The sequence below is a fragment of the Schistocerca piceifrons genome, chromosome 4, assembly GCF_021461385.2.
Source record: "Schistocerca piceifrons isolate TAMUIC-IGC-003096 chromosome 4, iqSchPice1.1, whole genome shotgun sequence".
NCBI classification, from domain to species: Eukaryota; Metazoa; Arthropoda; class Insecta; order Orthoptera; family Acrididae; genus Schistocerca; species Schistocerca piceifrons.
The window spans coordinates 4,756,753-4,777,269 of record NC_060141.1 but is presented as its reverse complement, the minus strand read 5'-3'; the positions used below and the strand labels follow the sequence as shown (position 1 = coordinate 4,777,269).

The window sequence follows — 20,517 nt, the reverse complement described above, 5'->3', positions numbered from 1 at the left end:
TCAAACTATTTGCACTGCAAGAAACACGATTCACAGACGAAGACCATTTCAACACGGAGAATTTCAGAATATACAAAGGAAAACCATCGAGACAACTGAAAAACCTAAGGCTTTTTGGCACAGGATTTGCAGTACACAGGTCCATCACGGACAGCATAATCGACTTTTCGTCACCAAACGAAAGAATCAGCACCATCAGAGTGAAATCAGCCAATAAATCCTACACAATAATCAACGCACATGCACCAACTAATGACTACAACAGGAAAAACCCGGACGAAATTGATGACTTCTGGACGACAATGGAAGAAACTATCAGAAAAATTCCTGCACATAGAGTCAAAATAATACTGGGAGACTTCAACGCCAAACTCGGAAAAGAAAAGATATACAGACATATCACAGGAAAACATACTCCACACAAGGACACCAACAAAAACGGAAAACATCTGATAGACTTTTGCAAAAGCCACGACCTCGCCATTATGTCAACAAAATTCAAGAAACCAACACGAAAACTTACCACATGGAAATTCCCCAGCGGAAAGCAAGAACTACAAATCGACCACGTAATAGTGCAGAAAGACTCACAAAAAGAAATTTTGAACATAGACACCCGTAAAGGCTACTTCGACTCAGACCACCACCTACTACAGATCAGGATTCGTCTTTTGCCCAAGAAAAAGCTCCAGAAGAACAAAATTGTTAGACCAGATCCAGAATATGTTACTTTAAACCAGACACAAATATTACACAAAATTAAAATGGAGAAAACGACAGACTGGACACAACTTTCACGAAGAATCCGAGAGGCCATGAAACTAGCACAAGCACCACGAACACGGAAACACCGTTGGTGGAACCACACATGTGACCAAGCTATTGGCCAACGAATCAGTGCATGGAAAAAATTTAGTTGCCATAAATCCCAAGAGAATTGGGTGAACTTCTTGAAAACACAGAAGCAATCAAGCAAAATCATTCGCAGTGAAAAACGACAGTATGACAAACGGCGACTGACAGAGATCGAATCGGACTTCATGAAGAACAATACAAGAAACTTCTACAGAACGTTCAGAGAAAATATGACTGGATATCAACCACCCAACTTGTGCTTCAGAAGACCGGATGGAACCCTAGAAACCAATACCAAAAACAATTGTGACATTCTGGCAAAGTACTTTGAAAAACTGCTCAACACGGACCCCCCCATGGAAGAAATGATGACAGAAACGAGCACATACAATCCAGATAGTGAACCTCCAACTCTAGAAGAAGTTAAAGAAATAATAAAGTCACTCAAGAATCGTAGAGCACCAGGAGAAGATGGCATCATCGCGGAAATCTGGAAGTTACAAGACCCAGAACTCACCAAAGACATCCACAGGATCTTGGAAGACATCTGGAAGACCATGAAAATTCCTGACGACTGGAAAACTGCCCTGATACACCCACTACACAAAAAAGGTGACAAGACTAACCCGAACAACTACAGAGGAATATCCCTACTATCAGTCACATACAAGATCCTCTCTAAAGCTTTACTGAACAGACTAGAATGCCAAACCGACCACTTGATTGGGGAATACCAAGCAGGCTTCCGTAAAGGGCGGTCTTGTGCGGAACAAATTTGGAACCTGAAAATGATTTTACAACAGAAACAGAACCTGATCATTACCTTTGTTGACTTCAAAAAGGCGTACGACTCTATCGACCGGAAAACTCTCTTCAAAATTCTAGCAGAATACAAAGTAGACAACAAAACACGGGCTATCATAGAGCAAACTTTAACCAACACGACCTCAAAAGTAAAGTTCTGTGGGGAACTATTAGAGCCCTTCGAAAATCGCACAGGTGTCCGACAAGGCGATGGCCTCTCACCTCTCCTTTTCAATCTGGTGTTAGATAAGGTCATAAAAGAATGGGAAACATCACAACAGGGGATAACCTTAGGAAACCTACAGATTAAATGCCTGGCTTTTGCAGACGATTTGGCGATTGTCACGAAAGGTATCAAGGAAACAAAAGACGCTATTGAAAAACTGCACGAAATCGCTTCCAAAACTGGACTACAGATCTCTTACGAAAAGACACAGTTTATGAGCACAAAGAAACTCTCATCTCTGAACACAAAGTATGGCACGATTTACAAAACAGCAAACTTCAAATACCTCGGTGAAACACTACAAATGAGTGGACATAACAGAGACTCAAATGAAGAAAGAAAGACTAAACTGGACAAGGCATACAAAGTAGTGTGGAATCATTACAACAAGAAGTCTATCTCACAAAAAGCCAAATTACCCCATTACGACACGGTGGTGCTCCCCGAGGCACTATATGCAGCAGAGACCACACTAATCCGAGGGCATACACGTATCAGACAATTAGAAAAAGTAGAATGGAAAATACTTAGGAAAATATTTGGCGCAACTAACAACAATGGAATATGGATCAAGAAACCTACAGAGGAACTGTACAAACATACGGAGACAATCACAGAAAAGATTAGAAAACGCAAACTACAATTCTATGGACACCTATACAGAATGCCATCACACAGGCTGACCAAACAGATCTTTGACTGGGTAACCACTAGAAACAACAAATGGGTGGCAGAGGTAGAAAACGACCTGAACCAGCTCAACATAACAGCAGACACAATAAACGACAGAATAAAGTTCAGAAACATCATTAAGAAAAGTAAACTACATGAGATAGAATGCGACAAACGAACAGGCATAAAATGGACCGAAGAACGAAAGCAAGATCACAGCCAGAAGATGAAAGAAATATGGGCAACCAAAAAGGCAATCAAGATGAAGCCGAAGACACGAAGCCGACAAGAAGCATGGACAGAGGACCGGAAACAGAAACACAGCGAGCGAATGAGGGAAGTTTGGGCAGCAAGGAAGGCAGCAAAAGGAACTGGCCATGTAGTTTAGTCCAAATGCGCTCTTTAAGGGCAAAACACCAATAATAATAATATATAGAAGTTTTTACCATCCCCGAGATCCAGGCGGTCAAGCCAAGATCCCCATTCCACATTCCACTGCCACACCATACAGTGGTCATTGAAGCATGCCCAGAGCTTACGGTGACAGGAGACTGGCGGCACTTACCAGTCCCTAGCTCAGGAACCCCGGAGTCACCGAGCCCGTACTCGGCAAACAAATGCTGAGCCCCTAAGGGCACCACAAATGTGTTACCAGATCTACGACAGAAGGAGAGTACGTTGCAGCATCTGATACAGATGTCCAGAATGAACTTTCCACTCTGCAGCAAAGTGTGCGCTGATACGAAACTTCCTGGCAGATTAAAACTGTGTGCCAGACCAACACTCAAAGGTCCAAAATTCAAGTCTCGGTTCGGCACACAGTTTTAATCTGCCAGGAAGTTTCATCTGATACAGCTGTTGAAATTACCTGGCTTAATACAGTCTACGAGGGGCTTAGTGTTAACATGGAGTAACCAGTACCACTCTTTGTGGACAACCAAAGTGCATTATAGTCAATGAGACACAACAAACATCAAAAATGACTAACATACTGATATATATATAATTGCACAGGCTTCCGCGGCCAGAGTCAGTCAACATAAAAGTTTTCTGGTTTTAGTACCGCGTCATAATGTAAAAACTACTGCTGCTATAGAAAAGTCAACGTTTCGGCCACGATTGCAGCGGCCGTCTTCCGGGTCTAATGGTGACCCAGAAGAAGGCCGCTGCAGTCGTGGCCAAAACGTTGGCTTTTCTATAGCAGCAATAGTTTTTACATTATGACGTGGTACCAAACCCAGTATACTGATATATAGTTCCAACTCATCCATGAAAAAGTCAATGACTGTTCTATTCTTGTTTCTTGCGTTAAGCCAAAAGATCAATTGGCAGACACGTTCACACCCAGTACTGTCAAAAGAAAAGTTTCCAACTAACTGTAAATCATGATCAATTGTGTCTTTGAAGTTGGCAAACCAGAATGGGAGGGTTGCATAGTATAGCTTGTCGTATACTGATATAATGTCTCTGGATGCCTGGTGTTTTACTATCTTTGCCGTTTCCGACCAACACACGGTCTATTATTCCTTTGCATATGTTTTCTAGGAAATGTTCTGTGTTTTGATTTTTTACGTACCTTCATTTTATTCAAGAAATACAACTTGTTCATCATACGCTGTTATAATTTAGCAACACCCAGTTCAACACTGTGGTTTCTGGACAATGGAATTTGACACAACGGCACATGTACCTCCCGTCCAGTCTGCTGCAGGCTGCACCAGGACTGTCAAAGCAAGGCAAGTCCACATCTGTTGCAGTCCTCTCAGTCACAAGCCAACACTGTGGAAGAACCTGTGCAGTCTGTCAGAACCATGCAGACAACGTGGGATTCATCTAATGTCTTTTCACATTGCACAGTCCAGAACATGTTGTTGATGCACAGAATCCTATTCTGACTATTATTTTCACATCACTTCACTATCATAACAGCATGTGTTGTACAATGTGTTGTACAAATCAAAATGTTACAGTACAATAAAATTATTTTCTATTTTCTAGCATTTGAACTGTGTTACAAACTGAATAAACATTCTGATATTGATGAGGCATACCAACACTTCCTATCAGGTTACCACTTCCTTTGGTAGCTCCTCACAGAAAGCTTTAAGCGAAACTGTCCTTCGCAGCCACACTAGAGAAAATGTTGCTCTATCTGTACGTGTGCATTCTCTCTGCCCTTGTAACCACTTACTGCTGCTACTTTGTTCTACACATCCTCCACATTGTAATTCATCCAATTCACTCTTTGGTGATGGTGCACGTTTCATACATATTAGTGTCTATCTGCAACCAATGTTAATTTAGGTCACAAATTTACTTAAGCTCTTTTACAATTTGATACACTTCATCTACTGGCATCAAGAGAACCTATGATAACACAACAACAAAGTTACATGAGGAGCATTTACTCAGTGTATGTGCAATCTGGCAAGACACACTTTAAGGACCTATTACAAAAAATATTTCACAGCTGACATCACTGGAGCCCTGGTCATCATCCCTATTATGACTACCCCACAGCAATTCAACACTCGGGATGCTGAGTCACCATTGCATCAACATCCCTACACGACATCATCCTCATCAGCAGCCCCACCCTCCTCGCCACACCAGAGATGCTATTTACACACACTTTTCCAGCCACTGAGGCATTGAGCCAGTGGCCACGGTAACCAGCCAGCCACCGTGCACCGTCTGGTTGAGCAGACGGCCAATCGTACATCACTGACTGCCATGTGAAACTGTGGTTAATAAAGAGTTCACCCTACCTATTGTAATCACGCTAATTATTTCCTGCTCACACCTGATACATCTGGGTAAAGAGCTGCAGTCTCTTCCTGGTAGCAAAAGAACAGCTCCTAACCACACAAGTAGTGGCTGTACAAAAACAGAGCTCTGCAAAACCTACATATATGGAAGAGACGTTCGTTTTGAAGTCTCAAGTCTCTGCCTACTCTCATCCTCACGACAGGCAGGTACCTCTCATCTTGGGATCTACATCTAGATCTACATTTATACTCCGCAAGCCCCCCAACGGTGTGTGGCGGAGGGCACTTTATGTGCCACTGTCATTACCTCCCTTTCCTGTTCCAGTCGCGTATGGTTCGCGGGAAGAACGACTGTCTGAAAGCCTCCGTGCGCACTCGAATCTCTCTAATTTTACATTTGTGGTCTCCTCGGGAGGTATAAGTAGGGGGAAACAATATATTCGATACCTCATCCAGAAACGCACCCTCTCGAAACCTGGACAGCAAGCTACACCGCAATGCAGAGCGCCTCTCTTGCAGAGTCTGCCACTTGAGTTTGCTAAACATCTCCGTAACGCTATCACGGTTACCAAATAACCCTGTGACGAAACGCGCCGCTCTTCTTTGGATCTTCTCTATCTCCTCCGTCAACCCGATCTGGTATGGATCCCACACTGATGAGCAATACTGAAGTATAGGTCGAACGAGTGTTATGTAAGCCACCTCCTTTGTTGATGGACTACATTTTCTAAGGACTCTCCCAATGAATCTCAACCTGGTACCTGCCTTACCAACAATTAATTTTATATGATCATTCCACTTCAAATCGTTCCGCATGCATACTCCCAGATATTTTACAGAAGTAATTGCTACCAGTGTTTGTTCCGCTATCATATAATCATACAATAAAGGATCCTTCTTTCTATCTGAGTGGCCTGCCCTTCATTTTTAATCACACACAACTTATCCACCTCTCCTCTCCAAGGAATAAACAATTAGTTCCTAAAGCTATAGCAGAGTCAGTGAAAGAAGATTTCTGAGTGTTGAAGTGGATTCGGCATGGCCGCTTCACGCGTCTGCCTCTGACAACCACATAACACAATTTTATATACATCTCTATGGCAATGTCTCAGTGTTGTCACATCTCTATAGACAATTTGTTTTCACCTGCAACCCTTTTGTGCTTCACATTCGGAAGCTCTCAACAGGGCTGTTAGGGATCTTCTCTCCCCAACTGTACAATAGGAAATGTGTAACTTTTACTTTCACACTTCTTTGAGCAGTATTACATATTTTGCTTCTTGGAGGTGAGCAGCAGCTGGCAATTTTGTTATACAGATTGAATTTTGCTTTGATACAGTAACATTATATCCACACATCTTCATTTTTGACATAACATCGAAAACCAATGTCATGAAACAAAACTAACATCACAATGAAAAAATGAGGCATTAGAAAATAACACCAACATTTGGAGGGGCGGGTATCTGGAAATAACAAACCCAAACTGATCAAGAAAAAGAACTGTTTTACCTGTCCCAAGCCTTTTGTCAAAAGCTTTACTTTAAAAAAGTACTTTATTTTTTGAATGATTATGATTTTCATTTATTAATATTAACAGTGGAAAACTGCTCCTATCAGAGCTCCTTCCTAAAAGACTGACTGAAAACTGCTGTACCAGTTGCCTCATTCTGCCTTCCTCAGAACCCTTAAAATTTTTTGCAAAAATATTGGTAATTGAAACATATTTACATTTTTTTAACGTTCAACTCACCTCTCTCCCCTTCACCCTAACTATAAGTTGCACACACCCACTATTTCATCGCTGTAAGTCTCTCATACGCATCCATTCCAAATTGCCCACTCTCGCTCACTCATTTGGCCAAATCATTGTCATTATCTCTTTGTGGTTCTCCAACTGTCACTATCTCCTGTCTCACACCTATAGTCATGTTTGTTCTGTCCTACAACTACTCTCTCCTCTCATTGTCACTTGTCTCCCTTTTCTTCTCACTCACTGCTACCGCCTCATTCATTCCTTCCCATTGCTGCTGTCTCTTCTCATTGTCACTATCTCTCTCTTCCTCGTTGTCATTGTTATACACTTCTCTCTCTCATTATCACCGGCTCTCACCCACTTCCATTTTCTCCTTCTCTTTATTCCTCTCCCACTGGCACTGTCTCCTTCACTCTATTCCTAGCACTGCTCTCCCTCTGTCTACTATGTTCCACTGCCACTTTGTCCCTCTCTCTCACACACAATGCCATTGCCCCCTTCACTCTTTCTATGCCACACCCACTATCTACTGTCTTCCAGTACTTATTACTTCTCCGCCTCTTTCCTGCTGCTGCTTTGTCCTCCTCTCGGCATGAAAAAAAAACACAAACGAAGGTACTGAGGAAGGTAAAATGGGGCAGCTGGTACCCTACTTTCCAGTCAGAGTCTTAATAAAGAGGAGCATATTCACCTTTTTTTGTGCTCCAATACAAGCATTTTTCCACTGTTTCCCTTCTTTTCCTATGTCACACATATGAAAAGAACTTTATGGCTCAGAAAAATTTTGATAGACTGTGTATGTGAAATTGAAAAAATACACAGCTAATTTTACAGACTGGATTTTATGATCATAAAAGTTTTGCGCGTGTTTTAGTACTACAATCTGAAGTTCCCAGAACCTTTATGATGATAATGGAGGCACTTTACATAATACTTTTCTCTGTTATGGCATTTATAAACTACGTTTTCACCTCACACCGCATTTTGTGGGTGTATTTTACATGCACAAGTACAGTAACTTTGAACCGCTTTATTTCAGAAACAGACGAAGATATCCAGAAAATTTTCAATAGGGTTTGAGACTGGAATCTTAGGAATATATCATAAACATTACAGCAATTTGTTGTGCATAGCCGTCTTGGAATCTGCGATTGGTATTTGGTCCGCTGTTGACAGCGAAAAAGTAATGAAAAACACTTTTCCCCCCCTCAGGAACCACCCATAAATGTATGCAAATCTGCCATCCATTCATTTGTTTGTTCACGGGTATACCTGCCAGTTTAACTAAATCATTGGTTTCTCATGGGCATACTCATCGTCAATCAATTTATTTAACTTTTACATGCACATTTTACATGTATGTGTAGGGTTTCTTTGAACCTCTGTATCTGGGAAAAAGATAAGGATACCATGAAGATTTTTACAGTTCTTTCAGAGTGTGAAAATGTATCATAAAAAGTTTACCCATTTGCTGTGCACAGCATCTTGAATTCCTCAGCTGTGTTTTGATCTGCTGGTGACAGTGAAAATACGATAAAAATGCCCTTTTCTGTGGTTTTCTGAGGAGCAGCCTATGAACTAATGATGTCTTTTTAAGTCATGTCAAGCCCATGGTAGACCACAGCAAATATAAAAAGAACTAACCAGTTTGCTCCATTTGCCTAAGCAGGAGGAAGTGTGTAATATTCATACTTTGACCCTGTCACTGTAGGATAGTGACACAACAATGATCCTCCTGTTGAGTACTGGAAAGGCTATCCAAAATGTTTGACCTGACCTTTTTACCACCAACAGAACCGAGTTACAAGCACTGGAAAATCCCATTTTTATGCACTGAATTTTTGGAACGTACTGCTAAGCGTGCTGTTGTATGCGTACCATATTCAAGAATTTTCTTGCGTTATGCTATTACAAATTGGAGTAAATTTATCCTACCGATGCTTAATTTGTGACACATTTACGTAAAGGCATAACATTATGTTCAGAGTTTTGAATTTAAACAACATGAATTGTGAGCATGTCTCCTTGATACTACTGTTACTGAGTGGTGCAACAGACAGCAACTGAAATACACACCTTACAATAACAACTGTTTGTTTATTAATTAAGAACTAAGCTCATTACAGTTTCTGATGACAAATGTCCACACAACGCAATTATAACTGAAATGTTAGTCCTTGATAATACCTGAAAAGTGTTCACTATGATTAAGTCCACAAATATCACGATGGCAATAAGCAGGGAGGTGCCCAGGGTAAGCAGCGACACACTCTCATGAGGTGGCGGCTCAACAGCACTCGAGAAGCAGGTCCAGAGGTGTGCGGCTCTCGTGAGAACCTGACAGGCATCCAGAGGCTTGAGAACGCAACAAGGGTAACAGCACTATCTGGTGAGCAGTGGAAGCAGCAGGCATCAGATCTGTAGCGTACACTGGAGCCCGGAACGGAAATGCTCTCTGAGGGGCCAAATGCTGATCTCAGTACCTATCAGTGCAGGAATAGTGGCGCAGCATCACGGGGACACGTGAATGTGCAGAAGCGAACTGGTGTCTGCAACTGCAATGCTGTTTACCATGATATGTGCATCGCATCTCTGCGTGGCACGTGCTTCCTGAAGCTGTACCAGCTGTGGAATTCTCAGAGGAAAACATCCCAGTGAGTATCAATCTCCCGAACTAAACCAGGGATCACACCTGGGTATGTAAAGCAGATACCAGGCTGAGATTAATACAAAGAATCTTATGGAAATTTCGTTCTACAGTGAAAGAACTGGCTTACAAACAAATGTGACAAATTCTTGATTATTGTTCATCACTCTGGGACCCTTACCTGGTTGGACAAATAGAGGGGCCTGTGTGTGTGTGTGTGTGTGTGTGTGTGTGTGTGTGTGTGTGTGTGTGTGTGTGAGAGAGAGAGAGAGAGAGAGAGAGAGAGAGAGAGAGAGAGAGAGAGGTGGTGTGCTTTGTGATCGGACAATTTAGTCCTTGGAACAGTGTTACGACAATGCTCAAAAAACTACTGCACTCACTACAAGAGAGGTGTTGTGCATCACTGTCTGCGTTTACTACTGAAATTTCAAGAGGGTATATTCCGGAAAGTCAAGCAACACATTACTTCCTTTCATGAACATCTCACAAAGTGATCACAAAGGGAAAACCCGAGGTTTACCAACAATCTATCTCCCCAGGTGCCATTCGTGATTCAGACTACGAGGTCATCGATCCCTCGTTCCGAAGGAAACAATGCCACAAGGGAGAGAATACGACAATGAGACTTACAACACAAAACAGAATGAAAGGAAAAACCACAACAGCGACTGAAGGGCAACAAACAGTTAACTGGACAAAAGGGGACAAGAAAACCACAAAGATGCAAGAAACAGGTAGAAGAGGTTAAAACAAGAAAGCAGGTTGCCATGGCTGGCTGACCATGAGGATGAAAAGGAAAAGCCAGCCACTCTGCAACACATTTAAACCTCCACCCTGAAAGCACTAGGGTGGAGGGCACAGAGCAGGAGATTATAATCTATTCATAAACCATCTAGAAGCTCTTTTGGATTATTTAACAGGAAGAAACAAATAAATTTTGATTGCTGGTGACTTTAATACAGGTTTTCTAATGCAATCTTCCAGTAAACATTCACCGCAATTAGTAATGTTGTCTTTCAATCTAACTCACACTGTAAACTTTCCAACTAGGATCACTAAATCCTCAAGGACAGCCATTGATAACATTTTTATAGACAAATCAAAGGAACAAAATCATATCATAAAACCTGTAATAAATGGACTTTCAGATCATGACATGCAGCTCCTTGTTTTAGATGTAAATTCTAAGCAGATTATCAAGACTGCTAAATCTGAGTACAGGAGAGTAGTCAATCAGCCAAAAATTGAGTGTTTTAGAAAACTGCTCAAAGATATGAACTGGAAAGATGTTTATAGTGCTCATGACATGATTGAAAAATATAACACATTCATGAACAATGTCAGTACTATGTTTGAAAACTGTTTTCCTCTGAAAGTTACTCAAATTAAACAGAAGTCAATAATAAAGCCATGGATTACACAAGGAATAAAGATTTCCTGTAAGACAAAAAGGAAAATGTATCTGTCGACCAAGAATAGCTCCAATGTTGATGATTTAGTTAAATACTAGGAATACTGTAAAATACTAAAAAAAAGTAATTCAGACATCTAAACAAATGCACTACAAGAAGAAGATAGCAATGTCAGGGAACAAAATAAAAATAATATGGGATATAGTGAAAGAGGAGACTGGTAGAACCAGAAAGGAACAGGAGCAAATAGCACTAAGGGTAGATGACACATTAGTAACCGATGGGCATAGTGTGGCAAATCTATTTAACAAGTACTTTATATCCATTACTGATAGAATGGAATTGTCAGGATCAGTAAATAATGCCCTTGAATATCTGAAACTAGCCTTTACAAATACCTTCAGGTACATGAATATGTCACTCACTTCACCAAAAGAAATAACTTCCATAATAAAATCTTTAAAAACAAACCCTTCTAGTGGTTACGATGAAATATCAACAAAGTTAATTAAGGCATGTTCTTGTGAGTTTAGTACAATTCTAAGTTACTTGCGTAACCAGTCAATTATAACTGGGACATTTCTTGACTGGCTAAAATATGTAGATGTTAAGCCACTATTCAAGAAAGGGGATAAAGAGATACCGTCAAACTACAGACCGATTTCACTTTTGCCAGCATTCTCAAAAATTTTAGAAAAAGTAATGTACAGGCAGCTTCTCAACCATCTGAACACAAATAACATATTATCAAGAACACAGTTTGGATTTCTGAAGGGTTCTGATATCAAGAAGGCAATTTAAACCCCAGTGAAAATGTACTTAATTCATTAAATAACAAGTTACAAGCAGCAGGTATTTTCTGTGATTTGTCAAAGGCATTTGATTGTGTGACCCACAACATCCTTTTAAATAAATTAGAATCCTATGGTGTCATGGGCAGAGCTGCAAAATGGTTCAAGTCATACCTCGCTAACAGGAAACAAAGGGTGTCAATGCAAGGGACTAGTCAATTAAGTCATCAGTCATCATCAGAATGGGAAGAAATTACATGTGGTGTCCCACAAGGATCCATCTTAGGGCCATTGCTTTTTCTTGTGTACATTAATGATCTCTCATCAGTTACACTGCCAGAAGCAGAGTTCGTTTTGTTTGCAGATGACACAAGTATTGCAATAAATAGTATATCACGTGTAGTTCTAGAAAGATCTGCTAATGATATTTTCGTGGATATTAATAAATGGTTTAAAGCCAACTCACTGACAAACTTCGAAAACATTCACTATATGCAATCAGAACCTATAAGAGGTTTCCACCCAGCATATGCATAAAGTATGAAGAAGAGCAGATAGAAGAGGTTGAGAGTCTTAAACTCCTGGGATTACAACTTGATAATAAACTCAATTGGGAGCAGCACACCACAGAACTGCAGAAACACCTTAACAAATCTGTATTTGCAATTCAAGTGTTAGCAGACATAGGTGACATAAAAATGAAAGAGCTTGCATACTTTGCCTACTTTCATTCCATGATGTCATATGGTATAATATTTTGGGGTAACTCTTCAAGTCAAACAAAAGTTTTCAGAGTCCAAAAGCGTGTAATACGTATTATTTGTGGAGTACATTCACAGACGTCCTGTAGAAACCTTTTCAAAGAACTGGGTATACTAACTACTGCCTCTCAGTATATTTATTGCTTAATGAAATTTGTCCTAAATAATATATCTCTTTTTCCAACAAACAGCTCAGTTCATACATACAATACCAGGAACAAAACTGATCTGCACAAGGACTTAAAAGCATATGCTAGTTCAAAAAGGGGTCCACTACTTATCTTCAATAATTTGCCAGCAAACATAAAAAATTAAGTTAAAATAAAGGTCAGTTTAAAAGGAGCCTGAAAGTCTTACTAATGGACAACTCCTCCTACTCCATTGACAATTTTTTTAATAGAAACAAATGATGTATTGTATATATTCATACTATTAGTATTGTTATTTCAGCTTATAATTAAAAAAAATTAAAAAAACATATTGACATGAAACTTCTTGGCAGATTAAAACTGTGTGCTGGACCGAGACTCGAACTCAGGACCTTTGCCTTTCGCGGGCAAGTGCTCTAACGACTGAGCTACCCAAGCACGACTCATGCCCCGTCCTCACAGCTTTACTTCTGCCAGTATCTCGTCTCCTACCTCCCAAACTTTACAAAAGCTCTCCTGCGAACCATGCAGAACTAGCACTCCTGAAAGAAAGGATATTGCGGAGACATGGCTTAGCCACAGCCTGGGGTATGTTTCCAGAATGATATTTTCACTCTGCAGCAGAGTGTGTGCTGATGTGAAAGAAGTTTCATATCAGCGCACACTCCGCTGCAGAGTGAACATATCATTCTGGAAACATATTGACATGTTCCAAATCCATGAGGATCTCCTCAGCACGGATCTATGGAACAAAAAACTAATCTAATCTAAACCTGGTCTGCAAAATACATACTAAGTGTCATGGACACGAATGGAGGGATGCAGACCTGCATACACCGTGTATAGTGTTTCCATTTCATTATCTACTTTTTCTAATTGTATTCTCATTTTATCAAAAATAAATTTCTTTTTCTCTACAGGAATATAAAAGAAGAGATGAGTCATTTTCTTATTCAGATATTATGCTTAGTGATGTTCCCTCACATTTAATTTCAGTTTTGTTTTTGAAGAGGAACTACAGTTTGCATCCATGTTTTCCTTATAACGAGCCTTATAAGAGTTTGTTATTGTAATTGTTGACAGATCGGAGAAGTATTATTCCTGATCTGGTACAGAGCCATTATACTGTGATTGGATACATGATCCACACTGCAGTCTTATTTCTTGGTTGCAGCATCAGCAGTTTCTGCTAAGAAAATTCATTCTCTACAATTTTTTTTAAAAAATCACACCTCATATATTGCTTCTATATGCATACCCGGCTGCATTAAGTGGGACAACATGCATTGTATCACTATGAAGTGCACAAACACAGTGATTCCTACTGGGTAAACTGTGAACTGTGCACTGTGCTTTCATTTCTGGATATACTAAGGCAGTTTTCGCAAGTGCAAGAGATGCATATTGATGGGTCACTGAGCAAAACCGTGTGTGTGCACGATATCAAATTTGAACATTATGAGGACTGTGCTTTCATGTGAATAAGCCTGTAACTGTAACACATCACTCAAACAAACTGTTTCGCAGATGCCACAGAGTAGGACATTGCGTACACAAATATACTCCTTAAATACATCAATTCCACATGTTTCAAACTGTGCACACTCAAACTGCAATCTGACAACATCAGAACCCCGAACATAGCTGTGTCAGTATGAGAGACTTATCATTATCTGGAACAGGTTATGTAATGGAACAGCAGACATTATTTTCAACACAGAATCATCAAATATCAGCACAGAATCATCAAATATCAGCACAGAATCATCAAATATCAGCACCGCACATTATCACCACCACATTATCTTGAAATCTTGCAACGACATGAGATGCAGTCAAGGTAGAGAATTTTGACACAGACTGCTACATTCGATCAGGCTCTAAATTGCAAATAATGCGTTACTTATCACTACAGAAAAGTGATATGTAACTCTGTGTCTAATTTGCCAATGAATGGTCTTCGCGAACTATATGACGACTTAAAATTTTAATGCTTAGAAGAGATCAACTGCTGTGCAAGTATTTGGTATGTTTACAAATGGCAAGTAATCTGGAGAGACGATACGTGTCTTTGAAGTGGGATGACGATTGCATTAACTACACTAGTTGCAGTACCTGTAGGGCCATTTGTGCAAACTCCATTAATCGTCATCCCAGGTGAGAAAAGCTCATTGGCTGTGGGCCAAGACAAGGAAACATGCCTAAAATGAATAATTCATTTAAAATGTGTGTTCATTCTGTTGTTGTACATCAATCTACCAACTTGACATCTATGTTGAGACAGAGTCAAGTATTTATAGTTGATTGGAGAAGTGTATTATTTATTTACGAAAGTGCAAATTTAAGTGCTATATAATCAGCATCTACTGTAGAATTGGAAGAAGCAGTACGATCTTTCCAGTATCCACAGTCAGGAAGAAATGACAAGGTGAGCTAAATAATATCAAGTAATCACAGCCCACACACAAATTAGTCACCACCACCACCACCACCACCACCACCACCACCACCCTATCTCAGAATCCTACAATGAGGTTATGTCCAGAAAAAGCAGATAGACTTGAAACATACTGCTAAATAGGACCCGGCTCTCAAATGAAAAAGGTGTGTATTGCTTTCTCTTTAAAATATAATATCATTGCACTTGTAATACTGTCTCAGATCAACAGTAATTTAAATTAGATTTACTTTCATTCCAATTGATACATAGTGACAAGGTCAGAAAAACAGAAATACATGACAAACATTTCCACCTAAAACAAATAAGCTAAGGCACCTTCCACAGGTCCCAAGTGGAATGATCGTCCTTTTTTTTATTATTTATTTATTTTTAATGAACACTATATGAAAGGATCATTTTACAACACTCATTTACTATCACATTAATGCACTGAATTTAAAATAACAAAAAATGTTTTTCTATTTATAAGGTAATAAACATATAATAGAAAATTCTACTGAGAAATTCATCAATGGAGTAGAAGGAGCTGGCCACCAATAAATCCTTTAGGCTTCTCTCAAACTGAATTTCATTGGTTGTTAAGCTTTTTATGGCTGCTGGCAAGTTATTAAAAATGTATTTTCCTTAATAATGCACACCTTTTTGTAGAAGAGTAAGTGACTTTAAATCCTTGTGAAGATTATTCTTATTTCTAGTACTGAGTCCATGAACTGAGCCATTGGTTGGAAAAAGTGATACACTTTTAATGACAAATTTCACTAAGGAATAAATATATTGGGAAGGAGTAGTTTGTATCCCTAGTTTCCTAAACAGGCCTCTGCAGGATATTGTAGAGTTCACACAACATATAACTCTTACTGCAAGTTTTTGTGCCGGGAAAACTTTAGCTAGGCTTGATGAATTACCCCAAAAAATAATCCCTTAATACATTATGGAGTGAAAGTAAGCATAGTATGCTAGCTTTTTCATTTTTATATCCCCTATGCCTGAGAGAATTCGCATTGCAAATAGCAGCTTCAGCAGTTCTGTGGTGTGATTTACACAGTCTAATGAATTAAGTACATTTTCACTGTCAGTGTAGATAGCCTTCTCAATATCAGAACCCTTTAGAAATCCGAACTGCGACTTTGACAGTATGTTATTTGAGATAAGATGGTTATTAAGCAGATTGTACATTACTTTTTCTAAAATTTTTGAGAATGCTGGCAAAAGTGAAATTGGACATAAATTTAATGCTATTTCTTTATCTCCTGTCTTAACAGTGGCTTAACTTCAGCATATTTCAACCATCCAGGAAATATTCCACTGATAAACGACTGGTTACACAGATAGCTTAATATGTTACTTAACTCAGAATCACATTGTGTAACTAACTTTGTTGATACTTCATCATACCCACTAGATGTTTTTGATTTTAAAGCTTTTATGGTGGACATTACTTCTGCTAGGACAGAGGGGGTCAAATTCATATTATGGAAGTTGCTTGAAATGTCTGGTCTGAGGTATTCCATGGCAGCGTCTACAGAACCTGACAACCCCATCTTTTCAGTAACAGATATAAAATGTTTGTTAAAAAGTTCTGTAACCAATGTATCATTTACTCTTAATGCCATTTGCCCCTCTTCATATCTGGTTCTACCAGTCTTCTCCTTCACTATATCCCATATTGTCTTTATTTTGTTATCTGATATGACTATCTTTTCCTCGTAATATATTTGCTCTGATGTCCGTATTACAGTCTTCAATATTTTGCAATATTTCTTGTAATGTGCTATAGCATCAACATCAGAACTGTTTCGGATTGACAGATACAGTTTTCTTTTTGTTTTAAAAGATACCCCTATTCCTTGAGTAATCCATGGCTTCTTTGTAGACTTTGCTCTAACCTTGAGGGAAACATTCCACATGGGAAAAATATATCTAAAAACAAAGATGATGTAATTTACCAAACGAAAGCGTTGGTATGTTGATAGAGACACTAACAAACACAAACACACACACAAAATTCAAGCTTTCGCAGCCCACGGTTGCTTCATCACGAAAGAGGGAAAGACGAAAGGATATGGGTTTCGGGTTTTAAGGGAGAGGGTAAGGAGTCATTCCAATCCCGTAAAACCCATATCCTTTCGTCTTTCCCTCTCCTTCCCTCTTTCCTGATGAAGCAACCGTGAGTTGCGAAAGCTTGAATTGTGTGTGTGTGTGTGTGTTTGTTAGTGTCTCTATCAACATACCAACACTTTCGTTTGGTAAGTTACATTATCTTTGTTTTTAGATATATTGCTCTAACTTTGGTTAGTTTTGGGAGAAACAGTGTTCAAATAAGGTAAGCACTTTATTAACAAAAGTGTTATATTTTTCATTCACGTCATGAGCACTGTAAACTTCACGCCAGTGAATGTCTCTGAGGTGTGTCCTAAAATAATCAATTTTTGGCTAATTTATTACCCTCTTGAGTTCAGATTTAACAGATTTTATAGCCTGTTCAGTATTAACATTTAACAGAAGGAACTGCATGTCATGGTCTGACAGGCCATTGACTACTGATTTCATAATATAGTTTTGTTCATTGAACTTTTCTACAAAGATATTATCAATGGCTGTTTCTGAGCAATTGGCTACCCTAGTGGGGAACTTTACAGTGGGAATTAAGGTGGATGATAGTGTTACTAACTCAAATACATTCTTACTGGGAGAGTCTTTAAGGATATCTACACTGAAGTCACCAGCAACCACTATTTCTTAGTTTTTGGTTGTTAAATGGGCCAGTACAGCTTCAAGGTGGTTTATGAACAAATTAAAGTTACCTGCAGGTGCTAAGGATTGTTTACGAAATTCTACTTCTGTTGCACTTGCTTCCATATGCTAAGTTCTATACAAGTAGTCACATGATGTTCAGAGAGACAGATTATGTCAGCTGGGTTTGAGGACTCGAATTTATCTATACAGATAATAAATTCACTAATTTTATTTCTTAGTCCTCGAATATTTTGATGCAATGAATATAGCCGACATTTAACACTGACTGAGTTAAAATTGGGTAGAGTTGAAATTTCTGCTGATTGTTGAAAATTCTTAACCAAGAGCTGTTTATGCTGAAGTAATAAGCTAGAACTATGTTCTTTGGTTTCTTTCTCAAACTGAAGGTTTTTAGTTTCTTTCTGTCCTCCCTGCCCTAAAAAAGGGTCTTTTCTGAATCCTATAACCAGTTATTTTATCACTCATGACAATGCCTCCCCCCTTTAACTTTCCTGTCCCACAATGTGCCACACTATTAACATACAAAATGTAGTGTTTCTTCCTCGTCCCTTCCTACGACTTTTCTGAGAATTTGAAACACAGCAGTCACACATTCTCTCATCCATTCACTGCATTTAACAAGTTTCGCAGATTCTGATTACTCATGCAATAATTTAAATTTCGAAGTGGGCAGATTTGGAAACCACTATTATACAGCATGCACACAAACCTATCAAAAACGTACTTCATGGCCAGAGTCCACATCTGCCCCCGAAATGTCTCTCAGCTTAAAATGTGGTTCTGAAATTCCTGTCTTGCCATTATAGAATCAATCTTCCAGTGTCTCAAGGTCTTTTCCATGTATACAACCTTCTTAGACCAAGTTTTAGTGATGATTAAATGATTAAATTATGCTCTGCAAAAAATTCTACTAGGCAGCTCCCTCTTCATCCCCCCCCAAATACTCTCCAACTATTTTTCATTCTCTTCCTTTCTCAGTTATTGAATTCCAGTCCCCCATCACAATTAAATGTTCCCCTCCCTTAACTAAGTGAATAATTTCTTTTATCTTGTCATATATTCTTTAAATCTGTTAATCATCTGCAGAGCTAGTTGGCATACAAACATTTACTGTTATGTGGGTGTTGGCTTTGTGTCTATCTTGGCTACAGTAATTCATTCACTATTTTATTCATAGTAGGTAATTTCTTATCTGTTATTAGACTTACTCATCTCTGCCCCTACTTGGTTTACTAGCCTTTACTCACCTGACGGATGTCCTTGTCTTCCTGCCACTGCACTTCAATAATTCCCACTATACCTAATTTTGACCAATCCATTTCACTTTTGAAACCCACCTACCCAATTAAAGGAGCTATCATTCTACACTCCAATCTGTACAACGTAATTTTCATTGATATGATATTCTCCTGGGTATTCCTTGCCCCGAAGATCTAAATGGGGACTATTTTACCTCCAGAATATTTTACCCAAAAGGATACCGTCATCAATTAAGCACATAGAAGAGTTTCATGCCCTCTGAAAAATTAACGGTTGTAGATTCCCCTCACTTTCAACTGTACCAACATAACAAGTCCATGTTGCAAAGCCAGTCCAGTGAGTCATCCACGAGGCACTCAACCCCCCCCTTGACATAAATAACCTAAGTTGGTTTGTGTTTCTTTCCTTAGCTAAAATAAGACTGAGATGCATAAATAACCAGAAAACGCCGAATAATCAGTTAATTATTCTTTATCAAACTTTTATAATAAAATAAAATCCTGTATGTGTGGATGGATATGTGCGTGTGTGCGAGTGTATACCTGTCCTTTTTTCCCCCTAAGGTAAGTCTTTCCGCTCCCGGGATTGGAATGACTCCTTACCCTCTCCTTTAAAACCCACTTCCTTTCGTCTTCCCCTCTCCTTCCCTCTTTCCTGATGAGGCAACAGTTTGTTGCGAAAGCTTGAATTTTGTGTGTATGTTTGTGTTTGTTTGTGTGTCTATCGACCTGCCAGCGCTTTTGTTCGGTAAGTCACCTCATCTTTGTTTTTATATATAATTTTTCCCACGTGGAATGTTTCCTTCCATTATATAAAAATAAAATCTAACTTAGCCTTATTTTTACAGTCAAGTTTACCTGCTCTGAGAATCCATTCTATGATATTTGTAAGAATTAGGTCTAGCACAGCAGATTTGGTCTGCAAAGTCATTGACAGTTCATTTTGTTTTGCTGCTGTATGGTCCTCTTTCTTCTGCATTTTGTAACAACTGCGAAGATTGACTAGCAGTAACATCAAAGTCCCTGAGCTAAGGTTTGCTAGTTTTGCTGTTGGTTGAGAAGAAGTAACCTGTGGAAAATTCAGATGCCAAAGATGAAATGTAAGATTAAGCCTCTCCAAAATACAAATTTGTTTGCCTACATATTACCTACTTCATACACATATGGACTAGTGGAGACTCTCATCCCTAAATGTAAGA

The 20,517-nt window shown here is 39.2% G+C and overlaps 1 protein-coding gene across 1 annotated transcript in view; it reads right to left on the bottom strand.

Moving 5' to 3' along the window:
* The window catches only part of LOC124795177 (nuclear pore complex protein Nup205-like), a 295,244-nt gene that overhangs the window by 20,605 nt on the left and 254,122 nt on the right, over positions 1–20,517 (bottom strand). The window contains exon 24 of the mRNA XM_047259077.1: positions 20,177–20,387. Coding sequence (XP_047115033.1) covers positions 20,177–20,387 — 211 coding nt within the window. The remainder of the gene's footprint in view (positions 1–20,176; positions 20,388–20,517) is intronic.